General features: G+C 40.4%; 1 protein-coding gene and 3 non-coding genes across 4 annotated transcripts in view; 1 reads left to right on the top strand and 3 right to left on the bottom strand.

Annotated features, from left to right (window-relative positions):
• The first annotated feature begins 3,687 nt into the window (after nt 1–3,687).
• m1ap (meiosis 1 associated protein) overlaps nt 3,688–19,543 on the top strand; it is a 30,361-nt gene continuing 14,505 nt past the window's right edge. The window contains exons 1-4 of the mRNA XM_072376887.1: nt 3,688–3,708; nt 4,768–5,031; nt 5,133–5,330; nt 9,984–10,149. Of these exons, the coding sequence (XP_072232988.1) occupies nt 3,688–3,708; nt 4,768–5,031; nt 5,133–5,330; nt 9,984–10,149 (649 nt within the window). The remainder of the gene's footprint in view (nt 3,709–4,767; nt 5,032–5,132; nt 5,331–9,983; nt 10,150–19,543) is intronic.
• On the bottom strand, nt 5,774–5,845 carry trnaa-ugc (transfer RNA alanine (anticodon UGC)). Its single transcript has one exon. It is a non-coding gene; the product is annotated as a tRNA-Ala (tRNA).
• On the bottom strand, nt 7,946–8,017 carry trnaa-ugc (transfer RNA alanine (anticodon UGC)). The gene has a single exon. It is a non-coding gene; the product is annotated as a tRNA-Ala (tRNA).
• On the bottom strand, nt 15,626–15,697 carry trnaa-ugc (transfer RNA alanine (anticodon UGC)). The gene has a single exon. It is a non-coding gene; the product is annotated as a tRNA-Ala (tRNA).

The raw sequence follows: 19,543 nt of genomic DNA, 5'->3' as shown, positions 1-19,543 counted from the left end.
GGTCTCATGCGAATAAAAGAACAGCATCATTTGTCCTTATTTGTTCTACTAAATGAAAGCCAATGACAAATGAAATGAAGAAACTGATCGACTGACTTTAAAAGTTTGTTGAGATTGTCTTCAGAGCTTCTGCTCATATCTGAGATGATATGTAATTCAGAACTTTATAAAGCTGCATTTTACAGCATAATCTAAAAAAAAAAAAAAAGGATCAAGTTATCTACACTGTTTCCTGAGAATAAATGCCCTCGGTGCTTTAGATCAGTCATTTTCTTTGTTCTCTGCGATCAGTATTGCTGCTCTATGATGCAATTCAGAACTGGGATTACTTCCCTCTCCTGTCTTTGCATTTAGGATTGAAATCTTGTTTCAACATAACAAAAATGTTAAGCAAACGTCTCTGGTAGTTCAGTGGAACTCCTTGTTGTGTAATAACACAGATATATAAGAGACGAGCTGTACTAATAATGTAAACAAGTAACGCACATAATTCGTGTTTACTTCTAAATAAGCTTATGAACCATAACATGTAGACAGTCTGAGGCAAGCCTTTTGTTTTTACACTACATAACTCCGAGTTTATGGTTATAGTTCAAAAGGAATAAGCGTGGGAAAGGGTTGGCTTTTTTTGTTTGTTAGTTAATTCTTTCTCTCTCTCTCTGTGTCTGTATGCAAAATTATATTTAAAACTGAACAAGGAAAATATAGTTTGGCATTTTTGAAAACTATCATTTACCTTCTTGTCATGATACAGATAAGAGAATTTGAGCCCTTCTTGTTTTTATAGAGCGCTATGGGCAGCTTCTTTGCACAAGGACTGAATAGGAATAGACTTCAATTGTAATTTATCATAAGTTTATTGTTACTGAAACTAATACTGAATTGGAAACAATTTCTTAAATAACGACAGGAAGAGGAATAAAAACATTTGACACAGTTTTGTTGAAAATTAATCAAAAAAGTTGTTGACTTCTCGCTAATCTATTTTGACCAAAACCAGCAGGATATACATCAGGGATTTTCCAATTTCATAGCCCTCTTTCCCTGGAACATAACCTAAACGTCTCAAGGCAGAAAACTTAACACAACGGAATTAACATCATTGTACTCTTTAATCACTAAAAAAGAATCAGAATTAAGATTCGAAGAGTCACAATAGAAAAGATCAACTAGAGCACAAAATAAGCAATAAAGTTGTTGGGTAAAGGTTCTTTTGAACAAGAAGTGTGTTTGTCACAACTAATTTAAGCATCACATTCATATGTATGTGTTCATATGTACCGTGTGTACGAATGATTAAACCTTATTCATATCAAAGCATCTAATGAACGCTCCATGTCTGTCTCAGGGAAGATCTGCATGCTGAAAGCCATGCATTCTGCATGGAATCACATGCACAATATATAAAATATCAAATTAAAGCTTCAAGCACAGATAGACAGGTAGGGAACAGAGGGGGGGGCGTAAAAGGAGGGTGAGTGAGAAAAATACTCATGAGGAGCAGGTGTGTTGTGACAAGATGAGGATTTCAAATGAGGAAAATAAATGGAAGAAATCAAGCGAAGGGCTCATGAGGGAGAATTACCAGAGCCTTTCAGAAGCTATCCTCACAAACATGAAGGACGTACTCACGTTCACAGTGAGCTTTCAAATCAGCACCACCACCAGGTGAAAATTTAACAGAAATTGATTTTGCAAGGTGCAGAAAGTTGGCAGAAGTTATTCTATCTGTCACAGAAAAACACATACAACCCGACTTATCTCCCAAAACAGATGTGCACATTACACATTTCTTCATGACGGTTTGATACACTCACACAAAGCAGCATGTGGCATAGATTGAGTATTCATGTAGTCTAGGTATTTGTTGGTACTACCACCACATGGATTTCCCCTTGTGGGACGAATAAATGTCTTATCTCATCTTATCTTAACCTGCCCAGTGTGTGTGTGCGCACGCGTGTTTGTGTGTGTGAGAGAGAGAGACAGAGAGAGAGAGAGAGAGAGAGAGAGAGAGAGAGAGAGAGAGAGAGAGAAAACACACATTCACCAAAAAAAAAAATGTGATTCAATTCTCCAGTCTTGGCTGCATTCAATTCTTGATTGTAGTACAGTAGCTTGAGGCCTTTCCACATAAACACAAGCCCTGATTACGAGATGGTACTTTAACCAATCAGCCAACCAAGAGAACAAAGTTCCATATCTTTCTTTCAGTCTGTCACGTGGGCTCTCATTGATCTTTTTCTCCATGCATTTAAAAATGATGAAAGAAAATAAACACACGGAAGAAGCCAGGAACAGATGCAGAGGTTTAAGAATTTGGACATGGAGTATTTTCTTCTTTTTATTAACATCTGCCTTGTTTTAATTCTATCAATTTGTTGCAATTTATTGTATGCAAAAACAGTGAACTAGGGCAGCTTAAGCTTACTCCAGAATGTACAATAGCTAATAAATTTAAATTTACTACTACTTTCAAGATGAAGGCTAAGTATTGTAAAATATCACATTTTCTTGGCTTAAAAAGAAACATTGCCTATCTCTGCCTTTTAAAATTGGAATATGCCTATATTTAGCATTTTATGAAAATTCCCCACATCAAGAAAGACTGAGAGAATAATTCATTTTCAAGAATCCAAAAATGTTACATGCCTATATTTTCTAACTTTAACATGCTTAACAATGCTTGAACAGTGTAGGTAGAAGGGGTTTGAGGGAATTTCACAGCTTGGAGGCCCAGTCCCATTTAATAAGAGATGATTTTCTTGGCAGCTTTGCTGTATGTTGGTTGCTCAGACATGGTTGGGCAATAATATTGTCAAACACATCACAGATTGGCACAGCTGGTTTTAGAAAAATTTTGATTAAAAAAGAAAAGTCTTGATTTGGCCAGACCAGCTTTATAGAAATAATAAATCAGTAATTGTTGGATGGAAATAATGTTGAAGTATTTTCTATTTTGTTTTACGGTGTCTGTTTTGGTTTAGGTTACTACTACTGAGCCACCAGAAGCTGCAAGCACTTGAGACAAGTTAGCTTACTGTTAGCGGCAGCTAACGTTAGCGTGCTAGCTAGGAAGCTTTTAGGTTTAAATAAACAGCTCAATGTTGCTGTTTTGTTGCTGAAATCCATTTCTTCCCATTTTCTGAAAAATAACTTGTTTAGTGTCACTGCTTTTAGCATTAATATTTTTCATCAGAAGCCATTTAAGGGGGAGGAATTTAACCTAGCAAAGGTAAGAGTTAGCTAAAGTTGGCACTAGGTTCGCACACTTACTGTTAATGACAGCTTTGAATAATCTGGTGTGATCTGTTTCGAATTAAACTTTAGCACAACTTACAGGTTGTTTTCACATAATTTAGTTGCAACTTACTCTAATTGGAATTTTGATTTTAGATATATTGTCATTTAAATCTTAAATTTGTGGCATTCTCATGACTTAAAACAAACACACAGCACAAAAAGAGACATGTTTTACTGTAATGTGGTGCACAATTCGATTGTATATGATGTATGTGAGCTATATTGATGCCAGCAAATAAAATGAATTTGAACAGACATCAAACCAATACAGGTGTGCCAAACAGAGGCTGCATTCGCTGCTTGATTGAATCTGATTACGTTTACCGTTCTATGTTCAGAGAAAAGTCAAAGAGATGATGCAAGGGCAAGGTGTGGAGGTGAAAGATGTTTGATCTGGCTGGAGAGGTGAGACTCAGGAGAGCTGAATCACATATTCTCAGCCTTTGACTCAGAATGATAAGTTCTGACAATGGTTTACTGTCCAGATAGTTGCTGCCTAAGCTTTTGAGTGTTTTCTGCAGGATGTGGTGTTACATCTAGCTCTCTTTTTATGACTCTTTTATTTTATTCATCGCTCAAATTCACAAGAACATCTGTCAACTAAATTGTGTGGCATCCATACCTTTGGAACAAGGTAATCACTTTGTCAGAGTTTATGTAGTTGGAAAATGTCTAAGTCAAGGCAAGACAGTGAACGATGATTTCCCCAAACCTCATATCAAATAACCAGTTTATTTTTTGATTAAACCTTTTGTTGTTGTTGTGGACTGACTAATATTATTGCGCACTCAAGTTCACATTTCAGTGACTTGCCTATATGTTTTCGGTTTATTCCTTTGAGTTGATCCTCAAAGCAACTTTCAAAACTTGCTACCAAGACTTGTACAATGGCTTTGTAATGACTGAACAATGATCACCGTGGGTTTCACTGTACTTGCTCAGTCAGATATGGAAATACAACAACTGACTGAACAGCTGTGAGTCAGAATAGGAAAAAAAAATCTATATATTACTAAATAGGGGACTTTGCACTGCTAATGAGGTGTCAGTCAGACATAAAAAGGTAGTTTCACACGGATACTCTATAATTTCCCTAATGACAGTGCTTCAGATGAAGTGATTGACTACGTCATGGGGATTTTCCTCACCAAACCTCTGCCACACGCACTGTGATGCATCACTGACACGTAGATTAATCTTCTTTCATGTCATGAACTTTGAGGAACTGTGAAAACAAAAAAAAAGACACATGGATTAATTAAAGGAATTTAACTTGAGGTTGGTTTCCTGATGATTGGGACTACAGGTAATACTGTACTTTCTTTTATGTTGCATGCCAGGCTTGATTATGATTATAGCATCCGGGTTTGCCATGAAAAGGGCTTTTTGTAGTAAGTTGCTCTTGTCTTTATGTGTATCAGGGATTCTCTGTGTCGTTTAGCTTTCTGTACTTGTTGTTTTTAGGTGTCCATGGACAACAGAAAGAGGCCAGTGGGGTCCTGCAGTTCTGGCAGTTTGGTTTTTTGGTCGTCCTCATTCCCGCGGCAACCGGCCAGGGTCCTGGTTGTGGAGGCATTGCCACCCTGGTGGTCAGAGACTTGTACGGTGCTTTGTGATGCTCTGGAGAACTTCCTATCCCTGGCCTGTAGTCTGGATGGACCCTGTAGGATACCACTACTCAGCCTGTATGCTGTCAGCAGGCAGCAGGAGTGTCTTCTGCCGTTTGTGGTAAGATAAATAATGTCCAAAAGCAATATTCATGCGTTCTGTCATTCACTTTTTATTTCCATTCTATCCCTTTGTCTCACTTCAAACGTTTCTGTTTTTAGCAAGTTCGCGGTAACTTGGCCAGGCTACATTCCTGCGTCGAAGAGCTGAGGTCCATTCCAGGTGGAGGTTGTATCAGGGGAACCACTAGGTCAGGAGATCTGCTCAGACAGGCAGTGCTGGACAGTTTGCAGCAGTTTAAACAATACATCAGACACACTAGTGCTGGAAACCAGGCCTGCAACAATGCATCTGTGGAGGTGAGCGCAAAACAAATTAGAAAAACAACCAACAATAATGCAGAGAGCTACACTTACACTGACTGAGAACCATTATGCTGATGGTTATAGTGGAAACTCAAACAACAGCTGATATTGGTTTGTTGCTTGGAGCCATTTGGAAAGTCTCAGCACTTTGGAAAAAAAGCTTAACATTTGTCTTCCACCGGGTAGCTTCAATTCATCAGATAAACAGTGGGGCCAGTTAGCAAAACAACATTTTATGACACCAGGGGAAAGAAAAGTCCACAGTCCATCTTTGAGAACAACAGCTGTTCATTGTTATCACATCTGAACCCTGACTGTTGATGTTATACAGCCAAAGCATTTGTGCCGCAATCACATAACCTTAATTTCTTTAAGTGAATACTCACATAAATGATCTCCAAACCTGTGGTATTTCTGCATCATGGTATGAAAATATCTGGAGATGCTGGGGATCGAACCCAGGGCCTCATACATGCAAAGCATGCGCTCTACCACTGAGCTACATCCCCTTCTGAATATTAGGTGTTGGGCGGTGCCTTGTACTGGTCACTGCGTTTTGCATGTAATCCTGTTGTCTATCATGTATAATATTGACATCAAATTATGTAACACGGCCACCATTTTACCAGCTTCGCATAAACTCTGAAGATCAAGTAATTTCCTTCATATATTTGGTTGTTTCTTTCTCCTGTGTTCTTTTGGCTATTCTGAAGGAACGTCTGCTCAGCTACAACAGAGCCCCTCTGATTTTAAAGCTTTGTATGTTATGCTAATGTAGAAAAGAGGCTCCACTTAAAGCCGTTAAATAAGCTCTCCTCACAGCCAACTCAATGTATCAAGCAGCCTTTTTAAACCGTTCATTTTAGGAGCTGAGGACTCTTCAAAAGTCCACTTAAAACGAGCTTATGCGCATTTCAAAAGCGGCAAATGGGCCCCACTCATCTGAATATAAAGAGTTGTGAAATGGACATCAGAAAAGTTTTGATAGTTTTCTTTTACTTGTTAGACGCACAGTTGCAAAATCTTCAGTCTTCAGCTCTGGGCACTGGGAAACGGCATCTTCTTTCATTAAAAGTAAACGATATTGTTGACTTTGTCAAAGGACCAGAGCTATCTCTCGGATGAAGCACTTTGCACTGAATCGCTAATTTTCCATTTTTGCTGTATTCCTGAGCTCAAAACTCGAGCGCCTCAAATTTACTATTTCAGCAGAGGACAGTTTCAAGGAACGAGACTACAAAGAGCTACTGATGAGAGTATCCAATTTAGTTGAATTCATATGTTGGAACGCCAGCTAAGAGATGTTCCACTCATCCCCTCTTGTTAAACTCGAACACCGTGTTTCCTGGACTGCAGACTGTGGGCTATTGATAAGGATTTCTCAGATCCAGTCAGCTGTTTTTAGGCGGCTCAGAACAGATGATCACACTGAGACCCACTGTTCCCAACAGCAGCAGATATGAATAACCGCATTGGCAGACAGAGCGACACAAGGCAGTGACACTGCAGCCCTGTGCATGTGTTGCTGGTCCAGTAATACAATACGTGTTTTTGTCCATTTAGATGATTCAAGCATTCATGCGTATGTTCTTCCTGATGATGTGAGACAGGGTTCAGCAGCAGATTCTACTTTTGGCATCTCAGTCGGAAGCAGACAGCAGAGGACATCAATAATCCTTTTATAATCATCATTAATGTAATTTAATGGTGTGCTCCACATCAACCTGACATGAGTTTTCTTTTTTCCTGCCATTAGCCATATGAATGCCTCAGGAAACTAATTCACTGTCTTTCCATTGTCTGGATTTTCCCGCTTTTCTAAAGATGTTATCATTAAAAACGTTCTGACAGTAATCTTTGTTTACAGACATCTAAATATTTAAAGGTGTTCACATGATCTGTCATGCACAACGTGGTGGAGGACTGAATCTTTATGAGTCTCATGATTCATGAAATGAAGTGAATGGAAGTGAAATGAAGAATAGCACACTGCAGCTTCGAGGTCTTCATCAGCTGGAGAAACACAGGAATCTATGAGAGAGTAAGGCCGGAGATGCTTTCCCAGGACAGAAGTTTGAGAATCACACATATGATGATTCTCAAACTTCTCTAAGAGTCGAAGGACTCGTTGGCTCATTAGTCGAACTCGCTGTGGCCCTTGAGGCTACAGAGAGAAGGTCGAAGTTAAAATCCTCAAACCTGGTTCGACATACTAGAGAAACCAAATAAATGTTTTTCAGAGGAACCTTGTTGATATTTTGCAAGGCAGATATTACATGACACGTGCACTTTTTTTTTAAATTCAGTACTTGCTTTCTTTCCCTTTAAAACCTGAGACACACGCAGATAACGCAGTTCCCGTGGTTAGATAATGCCGGTTAAGTTTGTGATACCTGACGTGTGCCCAGACAGCCAATAGAAAACACTAATTTTTTTAATTCCTCCCTTCTGATCTCTGCTGTTCTCCTCCATATCAATAACAATAACATCAGCATAACATGGTTCCAGCAGTTTAATGCAAGTGTAACTTCTTCTCTTCTTGAAGAGGCTAGTGTAGCTAACCAGTTACAACTATGAAGTGTATTCCTGCATCATGGTATCAAAATTCCTGGAGATGCTGGGGATTGAACCCAGGGCCTCATACATGCAAAGCATGCGCTCTACCACTGAGCTACATCCCCTTCTGAATGGGAGGTGTTGGGCAGTGTTGATCATTTTGCTAAGGCTTATGCATTCTATTCTGAACTTTAATTCAATCTCACATCATGATTAAAAGAGCTATTTTCCATCATGTGTAATATTAACATCGAATTATGTAATGACAAAACACAGCCACCATTTTACCAGCTTTGCATAAACTCTGAAGATCAAGTAATTTGGTTGCATATCCATCCATCCATTTTCTATACACGCTAAACCCATCAGTCGGGTCGCGGACGGGCTGGAGCCTATCCCAGAGGTCAAAGGGCGAGAGGCGGGGTACACCCTGGACAGGTCGCCAGTCCATCACAGGGCCACACAAGACAAAGAACCACACACCCGCTCACACTCACTCCTAGGGACAGTTTTAGAGACACCAATTAACCTAACATGCATGTTTTTGGACGGTGGGAGGAAGCCGGAGTACCCAGAGAGAACTTGGTTGCATATGATAATGATAATTATGTTATATCTTTCCATGCCTGTTTGGAGGCTGTGCTGCTGGAAGGATTTATGCTGGTAACTTTGGCACTTTTTTACTTCTGTTATGATGCATAACCATCTATCCGTGTTCTATACCCGCTTAATCCAATTCAGGGTCACAGGGGGCTGGAGCCTATTCCATGTGCTATTGGGGGAAAGACCATCACAGAAACAAACAACCGCATATTCTCACACTCACTCCGGGGGTCAGTTTAGAATAACCTGAATGTTTTTGGGTGGGAGGAGGAAGCCAGAGTACCCAAGAAGTATCCACACAGGCAAATTTCACACAGGAAAAGCCCAACCGGGATTCAAACCAGGAACCTCCTTGCTGCGAGGCGCAATCCACCACAGCCCCATGCAGCTGTATGTGTATCCATGGCAACGGCAAAATTGTGTGCATGTGGGATCAGCTGAGTGAGCTTTCCAAAGCCCAAGTAAAGCCCGGAATAAGACCCCAAATCCAGATGAGTCAACGTGAAGATGTCTATGATGCAGAGCAGGAACAAAACAGAGAAGAGGGAGGAGGGAGTTTAACCCATTTCTTTCCTTGATAATGGCGGATTGAAGGAGCCTGCTATCATCAAGCTATCTATCCATCTGTAACAATAGCATGTTTTTAATAAGGGTTTATACTGCAGCATTATATTTTTCCTTCAGAGGAATATATTATTATATCTTATATTATTCTTGAATTTAACTGAACTGGCTTGGGTGCTGGTGCCACATTAAAATATAGCTTGCGTACCTAAGTGTGGCGTTGGGTCATTACAATCTGTACTTTATGGCCCCTGGAAGACCGGGTATGACATCACGCATTCCGTTTAGTAGCTGGGTAATGTACTGCGTGTCACGTCGCTGCAGTACATCACGAACCAAACAGTCACTAACAAAAAAAAGGCTTTGTTGTTTGTGAAGCATCCTGTGCATCTCAGGGTCCAGCCTTTTATAAAGCAAGCTGGAACATTTGAAGAGAGAAAAGCTTTTAGGAAAGAGTTGGGGTGAGGAACATCAAAGTGGATTAATAATAACAGTACAACTGAGGATGATGATGGTGTTTGTTGGTGAAAGAACACGACCGTTCGAACAAAGGACAATAGGCAGACATTGGTTGAGGAACTCTGGTTTGAACTGCAAGGATATAAAACTCTTAGCTCAGAGAGGGAGTCTCACATATTATGACTGCTGACTTTTTGTCTTCTTCGTCATTGTTCTTATTTGACCATCGCTGCATGCCTCATATTCCAAAAGCTGATGTGTCATGAAGTGCACACAGTCGTGCTCCTCATTTATCTTTGTTGCCTAAGAGTGGTGCTCAACAGTTATTTAGCAGTGAAAATGATACTCTGAGGCTTCTCTCTCCACATACAGTTGTTTTCTTTCTGTCTTTTTTTTGTGTAATTAATCACGCTTTTGTCTCTTTCGTGACTCAAACCCTTTCCTCCTCTCTTGCTCTCTCTGTAGGTTACCGTGGTGACATGCCAGCCAGGGCGCGGCTTTGTTCGTCAGCTGGAGACAGGGCTCAAAGATGCTGACCTGGTGTCACTGAGGCGCCTCCTGGTTGTACAGATCTGTGGCGCAGGTGACTGGGGACAAGACGCGCCCTCACCTGAAGCCTCTCAGACCGAAGGTAGTGAAGATAAAAACGCACACACCGAAGAACCCGCGATTAGAGCGCATACAGTCCCAAATAGATTCAGAATCAAGGCTCGACACATAATGTGTGCACATACTGTTACTGCTGGGTAAAGGCACAACAAGCAGTAAACGTCATTTCATTTAAAGCAACAACAAGGAGTATTAAGAAGTCCCTTTCCACATACTTTCGTCATTTTATTTCATGATCATCTTCCCATTTAGGACACTGCATTGTCTCTGCCTTTGCTGTTTTCAGTATGTCTGAACTCAGCAGTCAATGCACATATCACAGTTTCTGGAAGTTTGCTGCGGTCCGAACGTTTGTCAGTCCTCCACGAGAGCCCGTTTTCATAATCACATGTGATAGTTTTGTAATTACACGGAGGTTCGAGCGGTGTGGTCGGAATAAGTGCAGAGCGCAGTTTGGATGAGGAAAGGAGCGAAGCAGAGAGTGAGAAAGAAAGCCAGAAAATATATATACAGGAAGAAAGAGTACGGAGAGCAGGGAGAGGGAGAAGAGACACATTTAATCACCATCTGAAATGATAAACAGTTATCTATGTTAGCAGAGTCGACTGGAAGTTTATTTTTCAGAAGTTTATGTAATGTTGCAACCATTATTCTAATGATGTTGTGAATTTCCTTTCCTAGCACTTTTTTTCAGTTACGTAACACTTGTTTTCCTCGTCTCCTCTCTGCAGCGTTTTCCCTAATGTCTTAAGGAAAATGTCATCGCTTAGTCCCAGTTCTCCCCATTAAACCCCGCTGTCGCTCCCCTTAGAGTTGATGGTGGCGTGGAGTGACTACAGAGGTATTTAGCACCTGCAAAGTTGCAAAAGCAACACGGGGCGAGCATGTTTTATAAAAGGAACCATAGGGAAATCTTCAGAAATCGTCATGAAACTTTTCCCACTGAAATACAAATTATTATTCATAGGTCAATATGACAGTCTCCTTCAGCTGTTTCACCCCAGAATCAAATAAACTTGAAATGTTACTCTGACCCGTTCCGTGTTCATGTTACAGATATGATGGGCGCGTTTGCCCAATAGATAAACAACCACATGTCATGGCCATGTCTAATAGCTGTGAAAGACGTTCATGAGGTTATACATATAATAATAACAACTATAATAGTCATTTTGATTTTCCCGCACAAGACTGACTCATGGACTGTTTTAGGTTTCCAGAGGATGTTTGAGAAAGCTCCGTCGGTACATTAGCTGCTTCCCGATCATCTCAACAGAGGAGGCTGTAACTGCACAGGATAAATCAGGTGTTTAGAGTCTTTTAACCGTTGCCCCAATGCTGTCTTTTTATGAGCCAAAGCATGTTTTTGGTGGTGATCTGACCATTCATTTCCTCATTTGATCTTGTTTATCATCCATTCTTGGAAATCAGGCTTATGCACATGCGTATAGTGTAACGATTACTGAGATTTATGAAAGCGCTGTGCTTTAAAACACATGGCTTTATGAATCCGGCAATATGTGCACATTTTTGCCTTTGCGTGTGCCCACAGTTTTAGTCATGAAACAACAGAGTTTTATGCATCTGGACCTGGGGCTTGGAAACATGAAGAATCGCACAACAGCGTTACACAGTAGATAAGTTCTGCCATACCAATCAGGTTATAACAACTACGGGATTGTCTTCTAATGCGTGGGATCACACAGGCTTTTAATACAAATATAAGCGTCTTAAATGTATGATGAATACTCTGTGAAATGACTTGCGCTCAAACCTCAAACCTTTTGGCTGAAGTTTTATGCGAATCAGCCAGCAAATAAAAGGGAATGGAGCCAGACCTGCATCCAAGAGCAACACTGAGTTTAGAGGTCGTTTGGCTGGAAACTGAAACAGGCTTTTAATGTCTCACTTACATGACTTTTACTCACAATCATCGGATGCTAAAAAGTTTTCAACAGGTTTGAAAGCCAGTTTGGGCCCATGTACCAAACACACAATTCGAAGTACAGTCTTCACTGTGCCGACATATGCTATCGTGGTGTAACTGACAAAGATACATGTGCAGCTGCTCACGAATTCCAGTGTCCAGGGAGAGTTTTATGTTTCGATATGCCTTCCCTCCCTGTTATTTGTTTATTTCTCATTAGTCATTTATCCACATTTGGTTGTGAAAGGTAACGAGTATTTCACACACCAGTGCAACTTCACTAAAATATGGTGGACACAATACTGATTCTGGGAATAGTCATGCATCAGGGGGATCATTTAAACAGTACATTATTTATTTCAGTTGTGTGTGTGTGTGTCTGTGTGAGCGAAAAAGAGAGCGAGCCGCTCCATCGAGTGCAGTACAACACAGGAAGTGGGTGGGGTAACCATATTTTCTTTTGCACTATCGTGGGATGTGCAAAAGCCAACCAACTGATATATAGTCACAGATTCTGTGCAGAATAGAGACGGCGTGGAAGACATTTTTAAAACCTTTTAGAAGGTTTAGGTACCCTGCTTTCAAAGAGTTCAAACTACATTAACATTAACTTAAAGTTAGAGAATGGTTTTAGGTGTAGAAATGAGTTATTGGGGCCAGGAGATACGTGGAGAGTCTGAGGGCCAATGTCCAGGGAAGAATCCTGTTTTTGCGCAACCTTCAGCAGTGTATCACTGAATCTGATAGGCCTGTTCTGTAATTGTACGGTGGAGCAGCAGGGAGAAGAAACAGAAATGGTTCACACCCATGGGAGGAGCAGAGGGAAACAGAGACGGGGATGATTATGGCACCAGTGGTTTTGGGATGCCTGTTCTTAGCTGAACAGGGAAGCTGTTTGGAGAAACAGTCAACAAGCTGTCCCACACTGTATGAAAAATTACTCTGGGATAGCCAGAGACGAGAGCTATTCATTTCAGTGTTTTAGATTGATGGGCAGCAAATTAGATTGCATTGTTTTTCTATTCAAATGAAATAAACCATACTTGTAAATGGTGAAGCATGCATGTCTTAGGCACTATTTTGCCGATAAAAAGTTTCATGATAGATATCACGTGTTCAGACTGTGACTCAGTAAATCTCACTGAATTAGTGAGCGAAAGTAAGATGGATGGTTTAGAGTGCAACTGTAGAGTTTCATTCTGTACTCAGGAAATAATTGATTGAGGTATTCATCAATATATTTGGCAAATGTTGCACAGCCTTACAAAAATAGATAAATGCACGAATCAACTATGGGCTTTTATATGTTCGATAAATCTTTTTAGGGTTTTGATCAGTTTATTGTAAGTTTACAGCACGATAATGTAAATAATAAGAAATGTTTACTCTCGTGAATGAAAATCCATTCAAATAATCCTTTTCAAAGGGGTCTCACCCATCCTAACTATCTATCTCATGTTTGGCGTTGTGTAAAAATCAGTTTACAAGGATTTAGTTTTGTTCACTATACTCAGCAGAAAACGTGCTTTCACTTCACTTTATTTAGGAACAACAGCATGCGGTACATGTCAGGGGAAGCTTGCTAACGGCAATAGCTAAAAATGACGATACCTGTCAGCTACAAGTGATGGAGGACGGCATCAGCTGTGTCATTTGTTACATATGCCACAAAGTTTGACTGATAAATCCTCAAAAAAAGGTGAGAATGTTTTTTTTTTAGGCCATATGTATTTGAAAAGGCAAATGAGTTGGTTTTTATTTTCTTTTTGTTTTAAATCCCCATCTGTTTGAGTTGTGTCGTGATTCATCAGGAGGTAGCAAAGATAAAATATGCGTCTTTTGTTTTGGCTTCAGCAGTGGGATAGCCTCTGTGCTGCTGCTTATGTTGGTCATGCAGGGTTCATTCTTAGAGGCTCACATTAACACTGACCACTAACAATACACCCGCTCTGCTGCATGCATGTAAAAAGAAAAAACTTCAGTCAACCATCAGTCAGAAGGTTTAATCCCTGGCTTCTCCAGTGCACATGTTTGAGCGTGCTTGAGCATAGCACTGAGTTTGTGTAGGAAAGAGAAGAGTACTCCATAGTGTAGTAGGTGCTGTGTGAACGGGCGAATGTGGCCTGTAGGTCGAAGCCCTTTGAAAAGTGCTATATTAAAGCAGTCTATTTACTTACATAACCTCATGAAACACAGCGAGAGGATTTGTCCTTTTCTGCCGCTCAGCTTCGGCAAAGAGTAGCAGTCTTAAAGTTTTGTTATGTAATGTCGGCTTGTGATGAGACACACACGGTCATCTTTGCAATATTCAACAACTAAACTCCTCCGAGGCAGAAATACGCTTCATAAACAGTAAATGCCTTCAAACAGCAGATTTATAGATGGATAGGTAGTCAGAATGTGAGGATTCATAAAAAAAAACATTTGTCCTTTCTTTGAATGGAGAATCTTTGTCATGTGTGAGGTGTCTTCACATGAGAGCAGACAAACTTTGCACATTTCATGTTGCAACAGAAAGCGGCTCCATTTCTCCTCAGAAAAGGTCATAACTTGGTATTTTATTGATGAGAGTGGTAGCAACAGACGTGGTGTTGCACGTGACTAAGAGCAGGAGCTTATGGAAAGCTCTTCCACTGAACACCTTTGTTTTTAAATGTTGGACCAACAGATCCAGAGTGAATTAGGTCAGTGAAACCACATGCAAACTACATTAAAAATAAATAGATAAACAAATCTCCACCCTTGACATGGATTCAATCTTTACAAACTCATCTCTTGGCATTAGATTTACATATTAAAAGATTTTTCCCCGTGACAATCTCATTGATAATGTAAAGATCTACAAATATGGAAATGAACCCCAAGTATATAAGACTGTTCATCTTTTGTGTGCTTTTAACCCTGGTTATGCAGCATTGTGAAAATCCAAGGCTCCCTGCAAATCCTTTTCAAACAAATGAAAAAAATCAGTTTCCTCCTCGTCATATTTTGACAAATATTCTCACTTCTCGGCTTTTGTCAGCTCGGCTGTCTGTTTTTAAGCCTAACTTTGTGGAAAAAGACTCATTTCACCCACGTATATTTAGAACGTAAATCCAGGTTGCAAATATCAGGCTTTATTCTACTTAAACACCATCCTTAGAGGTTTTTCTTTTTGTTTTTTCAGTGTCGCATCAAATTAAACTGATGTTGTGTTCAGTTTGAACAGAAGCATGAAGTCGTCTTAATCCAAGGAATGACAACAGAAAACATCGTGTCAACACAGACATAAAGTAGTAGCTCCTTACTCTGCTAATTATCGTTCCATTTGATGTTTAAATATTCACAGCTCACTCTATATTTAACTAATCTCAGTTTGAGAAGTCTTCCCTGAAGCGAGGATGTCTCATTTTGTCGTTTTTAACTCATTTCCTCTCTGCTTGTCTCCTCCACCAGTGGGAGGAACTGGTGTGTGGAACGGAGGATGTACAAAGCAAGGCAAATCTCCTTTTGAATGAATCCTTAACACAAATGCCAGAATATTACTCATCACTTAAAACAGCATATTTCAGTAACCTGTTCCAGTTACAGCTGGAGATGCTGGGGATTGAACCCAGGACCTCATACATGCAAAGCATGCGCTCTACCACTGAGCTACATCCCCACACACAGTGTCTGTTTTTACCCCAAAAAAACTCTTAAAACTTCAGATGACCACAAGTTATTGTGAGGCTTTACACGTGAAACATACTCAGCCCTCCTGATGAAAACCTTTTCATTCAATTAAACGCTGGCTCAGTGTTGCTTCTGAACATTGTTCTGCATCCTGTGTGCAGATATCTGTATAAATGATATGCATACTCATACTCCCACTCTGTGCATGCTGATGTATAGGTTTTATGTGTGTGTGTGTGTGTGTGTGTGTGTGTGTGTGTGTGTGTGTGTGTGTGTGTGTGTGTGTGGTCCTTGCCAATGTCATTTTCCCTCATAATTTCACTTTTCTGCCGGATCAAAGCACAGCAGAGAGATAGCAGGGCTTTTTCCTTCTTCCTTCGCTTCTCTCTCCAACTACCTAATTACTTTCTCCTCCTCCGCTGCCTTCCTTTTTCTGTCTGTTTTTGGGAGGAAAAAAAAGGATTCTTTGCAATGTTATGTCTGTGTCTCTCTCTCTATCTCTCCTCCCTTATATGTCACTGACTTTTAGCAAAGCCTCCAATTAGATTTTTGCTTTTATCCTCTTTCGTGTTTCTTGTGGTATCAGAGATTTATGACGTGTTAACGTAGATTAACCAGTGGTGATTCCTCTTCCCAAATAAGTAGTTTGAGATAAACTCCACTCAGCAAAATTAAACTTTTATGGACTTAAAAGGTCATTTTATCAAGTTTTTTAGTTGAAATTCTTTAGAAGGTGCAAAATGCCCAATATTAGTAACTGTTTACGTTAAAACGGCCTGTTTTGATCACCGTTGTAATACGAGAAAAAAATGTTTCAGTCTAAATGTTCTTCATCTGGTCAATACTGAATACATGAATGCTGTCAAGATCGTGGGTGTTGTGTTATGTAACCACATTAATTGTTATGCTGAATGGAGTGTGTCCTGTGTGCCTTTTTATCTTTGCAGCTGCCACCTTGAACAAGTAATGTTCTCTCTGTTCGGAAGTGTTTCCCACCTCCTAATTCACTTCCTTCAGAACACTAAAGCCATTTCCACACCCCACACAGTTGCATTTGGATCAGCACACATCCCACAAATCCACTTTGAGCAGCAGGAATAATGGCTGTGACCATTTTCTTCCCTTGAGAGGAGGATTATAATCCACTGGCACACAGCCAAGATGTTGAAGCGTAAACCAGGTCTTCATCCTGTGGGCTCGCACCGAGTCATATTTCTTGTATTACATTGCAACAATGATGTAAAACTTAATCAGTACCGAGAGGCAACAACTCTTCTCAGTTGGCCTGCCCTCCACAATCACTTTAGATGCGCAGAGCAGAAATACTTTGGCCTTCTTAGAGATGTCTGGCTTTGGAATGTGGTTGTGTTAACATATAAACTGTAAAGTATAACGAGATGTTTCTGGAGCTCGGTTTGAATTCAGGGGCCAGATGAATAAACAGTGCATCCACACAAAAACCAAGCGTGTGCCTTTCTTTTTGTATTAACAACGGAAAAATGTGCAGTGAGAATATGCTCACCCCAAGCATTCCTCAGACCACGCGGTAACACTTTTTTATAATAAAACTGACAGTTTCACTTCTCAGTATGATGGTGGCTTTTTGTTCTGAATATGTTTCATGCACAGAAATGATGGGTTTTATAACTTAACTGCAGGCGTGTGCTGTGCTTACTGGCTGTGGGAGACCTCTCTGATAGGACTTAGATAAGAAATCAAATATTTAAAGCAAACTTATTAGGATCTCATCATCTTCGAGCAAGAACGTATGCTCAATAGGCTGTTTGTTCTCCACTGCAGATGAAACAGGAGCTGTTGGTCCTCTGTAGCCCGGGTGTTTTGTGTGAGCTGATCCGCATTTTGGTCGCTGGTTCATCGTCTTTTTACCTTTGCAAAGTGCTTTGTTCTAACTCTACAGAGCTAATTGCTTGTTACCTTTTTAATTCAGCAGTTGTTGTTATGTTGGTTCATCACTACGCCTTCATCTTGTGTATCAAAATGACTGATAAAGTCTTTGTATCCATTCGTGGCTCAAAATGGAAATAAAATCCCGTTTGTGCGTGACATTCCACAGTGATTGAAAAGCATAAAAAGAGCCGTGCCTATGCAGGGTTTTATAAATCAGGTGAAAGGAACGCACATGCACATTTCTACCCATGTGTGTACTTACAATTTTTATGCATTTGGCCTAAATTTCCAAGCTGGACTTCACCAAGTCTAGCTCATTTGTGCAAAGTGCAGAGCTGTAGACTGGCAATGAATGATGTCTGGGCCTGATGCTAAGGACATCACCCAAAGTTTACATTTCAAACCGCTATATAAGTCAGGGCAAAAGTATAAAATCATTTGGAAAGCATGCATGCTCCCAGAAAAGTGAATAAGGCCCCAGTCACCCAGTTATCATTGAGATGATGCTGCAACCTACAGAAAAAGACAACCAACTCAGCAGCACTTTGCCTCTTTTCATAGAGAAGCAGAAAAGTAAGGTGAGCAGATATATACATTTAAATATATAATATGAAAGAGAGAAAGAGGGATAAAGATTTTCTGACATGATCAGACATGACATTCTCCTGAAACACCTCCCTCTCTCTCTCTGTCGTGTTTTCTTCACTCCTCATGGGGAGCATCATGACTGGCTGGACAGTTGCTGCAGCACCTGTGCAAATCAAATCCTCCTCCTGACATTATTGACATGGAGACCCCCTGAGTCGGCTTGATCAGCTGTAGAAGCGCTTGACATGTTTTGACATGACAGGGAGCCATGTACTATGTACCAGTTGTCCTGCTCAGACCTGTATGGTTGTGTTGCTGCCATGCAATGAGCTCTTCTCAACGTATGAACAAAGCCTGTTAACCTGCTGAACGTGCATTTATCATCATATGATTGCTGATTTTTTATTTTTTAGTTTTTGTGGCACACCTCCTCCTGCCAGCAAATGTTTTCCCTCCAAAACTGAATAACAGGCATCAGGGTTGAGTTTGAAATTGTCTCTTTTCATAGACATCCTGCCTCCTCAAACGGGTGGAAACATCTGACTTTAATCCATTTTAAAACATTCCAGAAAAGTAAAAATATATATTTCCAATTTGTTTAGAATGCTCAGACCTCCTATGTGAACTCTACACCTGCTGGACATAAGTAAGCACCACCGTTTCTTTGTAAAAAAAAACACTTTACACTCTTTGCCAAGCGTTTACTTGTCTTTCAACGCAGGTTAATTTTCTCCCGCTGTGTCTCTTTCTCTCCGTTCCCCTCCCTCTCTCTCTCTCTCTCCCCCTGTCTCTTGACTAATTTTCCATCACAGTCAGCTTGTTGGGTTAAATGTGTGGTAGCACAGAGGTGCTCAGAGGAAACTCCACCCAGACCTCCTGATATATGCACGCTCACACAACTGCAACTACTGCAAAGCATTTGCAGCACACACTCCGATAATTCTGGATCAAAATCAGATAGAATCAAGAAAGGAAGTGGGTTTTTTTCGGGGGTTCTTCTGCATCATTAATTGAATTATATGTTGCCTTCACATCCACTAAGTGTCAAGGTCAGGCTGTTCACACGTCTGCGTTAACAGAACAGCAGGTGATCACACAGATGGAAGCCAGCGTCTCTGTTTACACCGGTATATGGAACACAGTGTCTCGGTGTAACTGGCTTGTTGCTCTGCGTCATGCACACACTAAAACACACTAGTTTCTTTATCCAGCCTGTCACAGCACTGTAGTTGTTTGTCAGTTCATCTGCATGTGAACACTGACCAGTTTTATTTTTAACTGCAAGGCAAATTTGATCACAATCAAACAATTATTATGGATTTACAGTATCACGCTCATG

This window comes from Leuresthes tenuis, unplaced genomic scaffold, assembly GCF_036924035.1.
Source record: "Leuresthes tenuis unplaced genomic scaffold, fLeuTen1.0.hap1 SCAF_22, whole genome shotgun sequence".
NCBI lineage: Eukaryota > Metazoa > Chordata > Actinopteri > Atheriniformes > Atherinopsidae > Leuresthes > Leuresthes tenuis.
Note: the sequence above shows the minus strand (reverse complement) of the source record. Positions and strands in the feature narration are given on the sequence as shown.